Raw genomic sequence first — 12,057 nt, forward strand, 5'->3', positions numbered from 1 at the left:
CTCTCTCTCACACACACACGCACACACACACAAACACTCACACACATATACACACAAACACACACACAGACACACACACACGCACACAAACGCGCACACTCACACATATACACACACAAACATGCACACTCACACACATACACACACACAGACACACTCTCTCTCTCACACACACACACACACACACACTCACAAACACACACAAAAACATCCACCCACTTCCTTTAGGAACATCGAGAGAACATCCTCATTTCAGCACCGGGCCGAATGCCTGTGATCCAAAATGATACACTAGGTCTAAACGCAGGGACGACACTGAAAACACCCAGCCCATCACCTATTTTTATTCATCGCACCTTTCTTTTTTTGTCCTATTTCACCTAAAATCTGCTAACAGAGATTATAAATACAGCGAGATCTGAGCTTTAGGAAATTTTAGCTTGAGTCGAAAGCAGAAGGGCAAAATCAAAAAATATAATGTGACGGCATAGCTTTGCCACCAAAGAACATGGGTCACTCACAACAGCACTTCACAAAACACTAAAAAGCCCTCACTAAAAATTTTGCACTCCCCGTTTTGCAGAATCATTTCTTGCCCCAAAATAATTTATTTTTCCAGCACACAACACACTGCAATGGCGTAACTTGACCAGAGAGGGGCAACATTTCCTACCAGATACTCCTACTGTCCATGGCTCTCCCTCTCCCTGTCTCTCTCCCACTACCTTTTTTTTCCCTCTACCTCTTCATTTCCCCCTCTCTTTCTCACTCCCCCTCTCCCTGCATCTCTGAACCTCTGCCTTTCCTTCTCCCTTTCTGGTCCACTCTCTCTCTCTCTCTCTTTCTCTCTCCCTCTCTCTCTCCCTTTCTCACGTCTCCTAATTTTCTCTCCATCACTCTCAGTCCCTCTCCCTTCCTGCTCAGCATCTACCCCCGGGCGAGATGCCTGTGCCCCGTGTCACAGAGCTCTGGAATCTCCCGGCGACAGACAGCGCTGTGGGTGCTGTTACACACTGCGACACGCAGCTACACGCATGTGACACGCAGTTACACGCATGTGACACACAGTCATGCTCCGCGCTCCAGACCTGTGGCCACCGGTGGCCACGTTGCGCAGGCAGGCCACACGGACAGGCCTGCAGGGCAGATGCATCCCGCTCCCCCATCTGCGCAGGCCCTGCGGCGCAGCCCCTCCACCCCCACCCCCACCCCCACCCTCGCTTTGCTTCTCCATCACAGACACACAGCTGGCGGCTGTGTCCTGTTCGCAAAGGCCAAATGGAAGCATAGCAAACTCATAAATATACAAATGCATGTAAACACACAGCTTTCCTAACATAGAGCAGCATAAATCTGCACGTATGCTTGAGTGCACGCACACCCGCAACAACAAAATAACTGCATGCATGTACTCTACACACATTTGCACTCATTCGCAAATTAACAAGAAAACCACTCACACATACTCACACTCACAAGCTTTCAAGTAGATGCACATACACAGTACATCAACACACACACAGTAAACCCACACAAACACACACACACACACACACACACACACACAAACCTGCAGGTGTACACACACAAAGAACCCTCTTTGCAACAGGTCATTAACTGCCTTCCTTACAAGACAGAACATTCCGGGTTCCTTCAGTAAACCCCAGATACAGCGCCGCCTTCTTCATAGAATCTCAGCGCCCTTCTCCTTGCTTGCGCTACATTTAAAAAAAAATGTACAAAAAATGAATCGATCGAAATGTAAATAAACAGGAGACCACACCAACCGCCGAAAACACCAGAAGGGTCCCATTCACGGCGCGCTGTTTGGGTTGGCCGGCCGGAGGGAGCGTGATTTACAACTGATCAACATGGCAGCCGGACGCTCGTGCCATATCACCCAAGGGTCACATGGTCTCTTTCACGCTGCCAGCGTGTCCCCGAACACGTCGCTCCCTCTCTGGGCCGTTGAGGAGACGCCGCCCCCTCGGCCCGTCGTAGACCTCCTCACCCCGCCCTCCTCGCTGCTAAATGGCTTCTGACTACAGGGCTCTAGGAAATGCACTCCGTCTCCACATTACGCATTAGAATGATTATCCTCCATTTGGTGCTTTTTCGCTGCTGCCTGTTTGAACTCGATTCCCAGTGCAGACTCCAGAGCGTTAGTGTCTCACGCTCAACGCTGCACAGAGAGACGTGACCATAACACGCACAGCCCTGATTTGCAGTATGGCCCACGGTGCGGTAGGCTGGTGATAGGACATTACCCCTGTCAGAACGCACCGCGCCTGTCACAGCGGGTTACCTCTGCCAGAGCGGGAATCCCGCGACAGTATTCCAGAAACACGGATAACGTCCTGACACACGCGGCTCAGAGGGGGCTTCATGTCCTGTTAAGCACTTCTGATCCATGCAACATGATATGGGCGTGCGTGCGTGCGTGTATGTGTGTGTGTGTGTGTGCGAGTGTGTGTGCGTGTGTGTGTGAGTGTATTTGAGAGTTTGTTTAAATGTGTATGAGTGTATGTGTCAGTTTGTGTGAGTATGTCTGTGTGTGAGTGAGAGTGTGCGTGTGTGTCTGTGTGTGTGTGTGTGTGTGTGAGAGACAGAGTGTGTGTGAGTGTGTGTGCACTATATGTACTGCATGTATGTACTGATGACTTGGCATAGTCTCTGCATGTTGCCTAAATCTGCTTGCATGCACTTACGCTTCTCTGTGAAAGAGCATCTGTTAAATGCCTAAATCCAATGCAATGTGCTGATGAACACACGCTACAGCTAGGACAGGTTGCATTACACATACGATACAGGTGGGTGTTCACATTCACATCTTACTCATTTCTTTATCTGTCTCAGCATCTCAAGGCCAATGCTATCACAGCATTAGCCTGTTCTCTGGTTAGCGGTGGCTCTTTTCTGATATGCCTCTTCATAGCACTGCACTGCACACTGCACTTCTAATCTTCTTTAATGGCTGTGCTGGATTCCACCTTTTCATCAGGAGAGAGAGAGTAAGTGAGGGAGGATGAGAGAGAAAGAGGGAGGGAGGGAGGGAGGGAGGGAAGGAACGAGGGGCTGAGAACAGAGGAGAAAGATTGACAGAGCAAAAACAAAAATCTCTGAAATATCCTGCCCTGTAAAATAATTCCACCCCTGTACCCCCACCCCACCCCACCCCAGTACCCCGTGCACCCCCCCGTCCCATTTCGATGTGTCGCAGTCGGCATGTTTCTGTAAACGAGCGCACAAAGAGGGGTAATCAGCCGGAAAATGTGCTCGGGGCGAGGGCTTTGGGTCTTGGCTTCATTACCCTGGGATTACACCCCCCAAACCATACTGAGAGAGAGAGAGGGTGTGTGTGTGTGTGTACAGAGGGCAAGAGGGAGAGAGGGGGAGAGAGAGAGCACAGAGGGCAAGAGGGGGAGAGAGGGGAAGAGAGAGGGGGAGAGAGGGAGAGAGGGGGAGAGAGGGGAAGAGAGAGGGGGGGGAGAGGGGGAGAGGGGGGGAGACAGAGGGGGAGAGACGGGAGGAGATGGGGGAGACATGGAGAGAAAGCGAAATTGTCCACATGTCAGGGACTTTTAGCTTGGCAAGGAAGGACAAGGCAAACAGGGCCAGTGCCATAAAAACTGGACGTGGAAAAATGGAAAATACCAATAAAGATTTGGCTGAGAACCTGTAACGCGACTCCATAATAAAAGCAATCATGCCAAAGCAGCTGAAGAGTGGGGGCCCCTCAATCAAACCCTCCCTGTACAAAACTGAGACAAAAACCCTGCAGCGTGTTTAAAATAAAAAACCCTGCAGCAAATTCAGCCTTGTGGGTCTACAGAACCGCCCTGGTACTGCTTGCAAAACTGCCAGAGACAGCTCCTCTGCTCCTGGTTCTGGTTCTAAGTGAACTGAACAGAACCTCCACTTCGATCCCCGCTCCAGACCATACACTGAAAAAAACCGCAACTCTAGTCTAATGCTCTGAGAAACCGCTTTGGGGCTGCAAGCAACTGCCATGATCAACTAAGGAAAATGTATGACTCTTCAACCTTTAGACATTTGAAATCCTTGTCTAAAGGTTCAACTGAAGAAGACAGTTTAAACTAAGGAATGGTATTACCATTGTAAGAGCATAAGGGAATTCCAGATACAAGCAGGAGTATTTTCCATCTGCGTATACCCCACCACAACACGCTCGCCCCCAGCACCCATCCCCCAAAAGCCTGCTGCGCCTGTGTGACCCCCTAAATCTGGGGCTCTCTCTGTGGCCCCCCGTCCTGGCACCCATCCCATCGGGGTGTTAAATGACTCTATTGAAGTAGTGTTTGCTCAACTGGGCCTGGGTAATTTTCTCCCTGGTTTTTCAAGCAGTTAATGACTCCAATTAAGTCCGCTTAAGGACCGGAGGGGGGGTTCGTGGGTCACCCGCAGGGTTCTCGCTGTGCCGGGTCACCGCGGATCAGCCGGGATCTGCTCAGCTATTACACCGAACTATTATACCAGGCTATTGCTCACCTCAGCCAATCAGAGGAGAGAACCACAGCACTGAGCTCAGCGCTCCCACAGACCGGCTCCCACAGACCGACACCAGCGTCAGGTTTTACATTTCAGTTCTCGCACGGAAGAAATCCTTCCAACGCACGCTTAACCCCGAGCAACCACAGACAACTGCATTCACATCGCATCCATCAGAGGATAAATACCACAAATTATTTTTGTAATAAAATCCCTTGGCTGAATTGAAGGCAATACAAAAAAAAAAAAAAAAAGAAAACAAAAAGAGTGGCATATAGTTTCTGGCAAAAAAAGTTTTTTGTTCAGCTGAACTTGTACTAACATGTGAATTTAATTCAAATATAAACTGAGTTGGATCGGCTATTTGTATCTTTTAGATTATTTTTAAGGAAAAAATACGAACCGCTGTCTTTCTCCGATTCAGCAACACGTTAATAATGCTGTATAGCTGCACTTACTCTTAATCTTCAGAAAAGCTCTGCACCGCAAAGCATCCAGTCAGCCGCTGCTATCGAACTGGGTAATGGTTGGAGGCCAGCATTAATGATGACATGGGGGCCTGGGATTTTGCTGATTTTGTACTTCAGTGAAAGCTTAAAAGACCCGGCTCAATTGGCAAGAACCGTTTTCATTTGAAACGCCACGGAAATCCTCAATATTGTAACTCGAATACCCGCTCGTTTATTTTCCATTTACTATGGGGAGCTCTGCCATGTTTAACCAATCGCATTGGCCGCGCTCGAGGACGTTTTATGTCAGATGACACCGGGCACAAAACAGGGCGAGCACAAGCATGGCGGTTCTGCATTACGGGGCCTCGTGCTGCCAGCCGACACACAAAGATTCCGCTCTGGAGACGCGTGGAGACGCTTCTGCCGATCCAGCCTAGTCTCCGCCACAGCTGATTCGCGCAGGCACGGATAACTCGAGGGACAGATCTGTTGCCAGGTTTCTGCTCATTCCACCTGACAGCATTCAACCATTAAAATATTCCGGAGACAAACAAGGACAGGAAAAAGGCTGCCTTTTAAATCGAAGAGCACCGGACCATCTCCGCGAGCGCTTCTGGGGAACCAGCAGCACTCTGCTTCGGGTAGAAGCGAGGCTCATTTGCGGGAACACAGAAACACTCCATTCCTTGTGGCGCACGCAGAGCTGCACAATAAAAACGCATGAGAGCAAAGCCGCTGCAATTATGTTTATAGGTGGGATCTGCACTGAAGTCAAAACTATGGCTTGGCTCTGCTTTCCCCGGCATTCAAGTGAACTGCCAGTTCTGGGCCGGTGTCCATCCACCCCTTATAAAAAACAAAAAAAAAAAAAAACAAAGCATAACGGTGAAATCTATCTGCCCTGCTGGAACAGAAGCTCCCACTTTGAAGCTCTGTCCGCTTTTGCATATTAGATTAGGCTGGAGGAAACAAGGACCATCACACCCACAAACCACCCACCCCCCCGAAACTCATCAACAACCCGCCAGACGCAGCGTTTACAGCTGTGTTTACACTGGGCCCGGCCGCAGCTCGGAAGAGGAACAAGCGAGCCCTTCCTGGGTTTGTAAACACAACTGAGCCTTGATATTTTGCATCTGTGCTAATGAGAGTCAACCTTCACCACATGGACGGTAAAAAGGGACCGAACACGGAATGGGCTCAGCGAGCGGTTTTCATGTTCTGTGGAATGGATCCAGAAAGGAAAGAAAATAATCTCTCTGTTAAAGAAAAAAAAGGACTGAAATTTAAATTCAATCTGAAAAAGACTTTACCCAAACAGCCACACTTATATGTTCTCAACAAAGAAAGCCATTGATGAATTAGCCAATTTGATTGTCTAATTATTACCAGTCACTGGTAGATGCCGCTATCTCTCCTACCCTTTAAGGGAGGTGTGAGTTTCAATATTGCCCTTCATTTGGACAGGACAGATGAGGGGAAATCTACAAAATGCTACAAAAAGCTGTAAAACAGTAAATGTTCAGCACCTAGAAGTGTCTTTTTAAAACACTTAAATGTTGTTTTATTGATAAACACTGATACATGAATTAAATGAAATAGCTGCCCTTTCAGACAAACAAGCACAGTATGGTATTTTCTATCACATCACATCCAGTTATTTGGTCAATCACAGACTAACCCCATGATAAAGGAAATAAATGAAATGAGTAACATCTCAGCACAGTACTCAAAAACATCCAGCTGAACAGATACATGGAGCGTTTGCGAAGAGGCAGTGACATTGATGGTGTGACAAGAGTGTGATGCCCCCCCCCCCCCGTCCTCCCGCTCCATTGCTGTACCCCCACCCCGCACCCCCACACCACTACACCCCTCCTTTGCTCATCAACCGGAGTATGGGGGCTTCTCCGCAACCATCAGTCACAAAGGTGGCACATAATGAGGCTACAAGCTGGAGCTGGGTGGCGACAAAAGACCCAGCCGCGCTGAGCTGCCGGGGTTTTTTTTGGGGGGGGGGGGGGGGTGTTCAGAGAGCGTTCCTCAGCAGCAGCGCCGGGCCCAGGCGGGCTCACAGAGGAGAGCGTCTGCTGCGCTGTGTGGTCCTGCTGCTCCAGGGCTTAAACAGGCGCGCGATTAGCACTTAAAAGGAAAGGGCCGGGCGGCTGAATGGACTGCGGGCTCTGCAGGGCCCATTGAGGGGCTTTGTGTGAGGGGAGGGGGTGAGGGGGTGAGGGGGGAGGGAGCGTGGGGGGCTGCTGACAATCAGGCAGCGTTCACATCGGCATTAGTGTGAGGATGAAAGCGGTGTGCAGGTTTCGGGGGGCCGTGCGGTGCCAGTGAATAGAAAGGGAAAAGGATGGCTCTCACTGACTCAGAGGAGATTTGTGTGTGTGGGTTGGGTTTGTGTGCATTGCAAGTTCAACTTACTCCCACCAATATCTAAATTTATTACAATGGGAGGGTGATAAATTCCGCATTCCAGGCGTTTTTAATCTGGAATTCGTTGAATCATATTTAAAATTCCACATTACTGTTTTGCCCCTTCGTAATAGGTATACTTCTCTGAATGTTATTATAAAACAATTTAAATAACCACCACACAGAACAGAAAGAGCAGCTTTACAGGGAGATGAGAGGATGTGTGTGTGTGTGTGTGTGTGTGTGTGTGTGTGTGCGTGTGCGTGTGTGTGTGCGTGTGTGTGTGCGCACGCGCGTGTGGAGTACCACAGGTCCTGCAGGTGTGCTGTTGAAGGTTTTATCAATAGGCATCAGCACTCTAAAGGGTTCCCATTGCTTTTCCAGGAGGGACACAGTCAGTGTCTGCAGGTTTTCATTCCAGCCGACAGCCCGTCAATTCACTCAACACATTCATTCACTTCACTTAATCAATGTCTTAAATCAGTCAGATCCAACTGCACTCCTCAGCCCTCACAGTGTTCCTGGCTTACACAGAGCTCCAGACCCTCCTCTCCCCACCCCCACCCTCAGCACTGCTCTGTCTGTAACCCCTTTCTCATCCTCACACACCCCACCCCCCCCGACCCCCATGGGTTTCTCACTAGATGCATTCGGCGCATGATGCAGAAATAGCAACACCAATCTAACGTCCCAATGAACTGAAACGATCCTCAGCCTGATCCGCAGAGCCACAAAGCCCCTCCCCTCCAGAAAGGAATGAACTCTGACCGCTTGTCTATCATTACCCCTGAGCCAAGCCCGGAAGATCCTGAATGGTCAGAGCCCATGGGGGAGGGAGGGATTCCACATTACCTGCCAACGTCCAACAATGCGACATCGGCTAGCGTTCTGGGACCTTGATGACAGCCCCGTGACAGAGAAGGTATATCTGACCACCAACCCCTCCCCCCCTCCACCTCTATTTTGGTTTGTCTCATTGTCAGAGCTGGGGGGGAGGGGGGGGGGGGTTTGGAGGGGGGGCTGTCACAAAGGGGCCAGGATGGAATTCAGAACCGAAGAGTGGCCAATGGGGACGCACCAGACCCGTCGACCATAACAGCGAACCCTCTTAACCTCGCAACCCATTTAGAACGGTCTCAGCTGTCTTCCCGCTTAGAGAGAGCAGGTAGGGTTTTGGAGAGGGGGGGGTTTACTCCAGGGAATTGGAGGTGAGGGTCAGGGACCCTAAGATCTACATTAGTTCCCAAGTTCTTGCCCAGGGGAGACCCCCCCCGGGGAGAGGAAGTTAGCCGTGGGGTGTCTCTACGTGCCGAATCCTCTCCTGAGGCTACAGCAGACCCCGTTTCTGCCAGAGATATGACCAGAGATATGACCGAGAGCTTTTCTTCTGCGCAGGCCGGAGGCCTTGAGACAGGACTTCATTCCGGGACTCCTCAGCTTCACAAACAGATTTTAAATAAAGGTGTGGGAGGGGAAATTAAGCAAACATGCCTGTGCGAAATTAAACAAAGGCTTAACCTGTCAGGTGTGCTACAGGAACAAGGCCCTTTGTGACGGTCCTCGAGCGCTCTGTCAAACAGCAGCACAGCTCTCCTGCAACCTTCTCATCGGCACACTATTCGCCTCTGAAGTAAAAGAGCCCCAAGCCGTTTCCGGTTTCATTTCTGTCCCAGGTTCAATTCAAATTTACTTTTTTCTGTTTAATATTGCAGTTGCTGGACTGCAGAGAATATCTTAATTTCTCATAAAATAATTCTGCCAAATGAAAAAAGTATTATTACTATTATTATTATCATTATTATTATTACTAATAACAATTCACTGTTCGAGCTGAAACTTTAACAACGTACTTTTCTTTATAAGTCACAATCACAAAGCATTGTGCAAAATGAAAAATATAATTGAGCTTAAAAATTAATTTAAAATTATTTTTAAAGTAACATTCTATTTTTCACAGAAAATAAAGAGATAAATAATTAGAAAAAATGATTATAATATATTAAACGACACTCACTGGGCTTCCCATTAAATAATCTCCCATTAATACAATTAAATACTTTACGTCAATGAAAAATTGAATGCATTGTATTTCACAGTTTCGGAAGGAGGTATAAGGTAGAAAACGATAAATATTGAAAAATCGCAAGCATATGCGCTGGGGAAAAACTTCACACGAAAGCATGGGAATATAGCTCACTAGAACTGCAGAGAATGTTAGGAAACTTACGGAGAATTTGTTCGTATAGCACGCAGACGTCCTGTAGACTAACTGAAAGAGCATGTGTAACTGACAACAGAATTCAGCTGTGGTTATATCGGCAATATGTAGCCTGTGTATGCATTGTGCAAAGTTTCATGCAACTAATGCGAGCGGAAGAAACAGTATTAGAAAGGCACTTAATATTATTGAATTAATAAATATATAGGCTATAAATAAAAACGAGATCCATGTAGAAAAAGACTTACCACGAAATGCGAGTGCGTTCCACTAAATTGCTATAATTGCTAATTGCTTTGTGTAAATACAAAGCCCTTTCGGCCAAGTATTGTAGCTGGATTCGCAATAAACGACTCAGTTCTGCACCACTTACGTTGTGAGGACATACATGAAGAAAATATATCGGTGGACTGGATAGGCCTAGATTTAAAATAATTTATTAGCTTTAGTAGAATAAATTGCCTGGCCTGTGACTACGTGTTAGTAGGCTATGTGCGAGGCTCACTAAAAATATAAAGTATGAATACAAATTGGCTACATGACTACTATAGTGCAGAGTTATCCACAATTAATTAGCACGCCGATGCAAAGCATGAGATAAAAGCGAGGTGTGGATGTGATTTTGAATGGCTTTATATGGTACTCACATCAAACTAAGGAATGTTAGCAGGAATGTTAGTCCACAGGTTCCAAATGGAGTTCCAAAGAAATAATTAGCCTATAATCTGTATGGCTCTCATTCTCTTTGATGAGTGTATCAATTACGGAATAATTGAAAGAGCATGCGTGGAATGAGATCTCCCAACTACAGTTATGCATACAAGGATTCTGGTTATCAATCTGAGTGTATAATCCAGACTCGTATAGGGGCGTAAATTAAGCAATAGCCTACTTTTCGATTTACCAACGAAAAACTGTCTGTCTATAGATGAGAGCCAACGGTTATGAACGGGTCTGCAACAAGACCTACTGTCAAGTCGTCAATATGTTTTATGTCGGCTGGCAGGGTAAAAAGACGACTCTTCTGACACAAACTTCCGACCCATTTTTGTCAGTCAGCATACATTTTCACCTACAACAGATGATTAACTGAAGAAACGAGTCCATATACAGCACCCACTTATTTAATACGACTTGTTAGACACGCGCATACGCGTGCTACTAAAAAGTAACTTGCATCAACTGTAACCACTGAACAGGCGCTTTAAGCTTTAGTAAAGAAAAAGTAACTCATTCTCTTTGTACAGTCAGGACTTCTTCGAATACATCGTTATCGGATGCAGAAAGTTATATGTTTAACAGCACAGAAGACAACAATTCAAGGCCGCTGTGAAAGTTAGTTAAAATGTACAATGAAGGGGATGGATGGTGTGACTCTTACTTGTATCTTTTGGCTAAGTGACATTCAATCTCACCGGGATGTTCGGGGCTTCCAAACCTTAGTCCGAGATCCGCAGCGAAGTCTAAGTAGCGAATGTGCAGGTTTTTACAGATGTCCGTGAAGTTATTTTTTCCTCAATGAAATAGAAGTATGATGCTGGTCTCTTTTGAAGATATTTTGTTAAATCCACCTTTGTTAAATTCTGTTTGTGTTTTTCATTCAGTTATCCAGCTTCAGATTTCTGAAAAGTCTTTTAAAAAATTCTTACAGTCCCCTCCGAAGGTTCCCTCATAAGCGCTGGCTTCTTCGTAGCATGTAGGTTTCCCCATACACTGTAACACGGTATTTTGCACTGACACATTCAAATGCAACAGGTGTCAAAATTAGAGGTCCAGGCACCAGATCAGTAGAAACCTCTTCAAGGATATTTACCCCAGATTGTTTTCTTGTTAAAAAGTAAATACGTTTAACGCACTTGTATAAAACGACAATGTTACTACTATTCCGTCATAACAAAAAGAAAAGGCTATACTACTGGCATTCCGCTTTGTGAAAATATCACATATAAACAAAGGAACTTCTACGGGAGTCTGTAAATGAACTTCAGAGGAATGTCTGTCCGATTTAATTCAATAAGCGTGTGCGTAAACCAGTCGTACCATGCCGCGAAACTTTTAAAATAACTGCAGCAAAAAAAAAAACCCTCTTCGCCCCTCCTTTATATAAACTAAATACATATAATCTTAAACTTCAGAGAGTTGTGAACAATGTCTGCGCTAACTTCAAGCGTCTCCTTCCGCCCGTGTCGTGTGCATTCAGTCGTTCTGACTACAGTCTGCTGGCCAGGGGGAGTTTGAATGAGTTACGATAAGTTTGTCTGCTGCCCAACTTAATGCCTGCCCTCCTTGCTCGCTCCCGGAGAGATACCCAGAGTACCTGAGCCAACCCTCGAGAACGTGCGCACAGTTTAACGAGTGAAGTCTTTGGGGAGCATATTCTTAAAATGGCAACATGCAGTAAAACTTTACCCATTTGATTTTTTTGCCTAATGTACTACTCATATGTAGACTGGAATG

General features: G+C 46.8%; 1 protein-coding gene across 4 annotated transcripts in view; it reads right to left on the reverse strand.

Moving 5' to 3' along the window:
- Positions 1-11,819, reverse strand: part of wnt5b (wingless-type MMTV integration site family, member 5b) — a 71,342-nt gene extending 59,523 nt beyond the window's left edge. The window contains exon 1 of one of the 4 annotated variants that reach the window (XM_035426658.1): positions 11,016-11,819. Coding sequence is in view for 1 of the 4 variants with exons in the window: in XM_035426657.1 (XP_035282548.1) it covers positions 10,982-11,005 (24 nt within the window). In the remaining 3 variants the exon portion in view is untranslated. Of the gene's footprint in view, positions 1-2,835; positions 2,855-10,247; positions 10,306-10,981 lie in introns of those variants that run through there. The other 3 variants (XM_035426657.1, XM_035426659.1, XM_035426660.1) reach the window with 3 other exon arrangements.
- Positions 11,820-12,057: the final 238 nt, after the last annotated feature.

The sequence above is a fragment of the Anguilla anguilla genome, chromosome 7 (genome assembly GCF_013347855.1).
Source record: "Anguilla anguilla isolate fAngAng1 chromosome 7, fAngAng1.pri, whole genome shotgun sequence".
Taxonomy (NCBI): domain Eukaryota; kingdom Metazoa; phylum Chordata; class Actinopteri; order Anguilliformes; family Anguillidae; genus Anguilla; species Anguilla anguilla.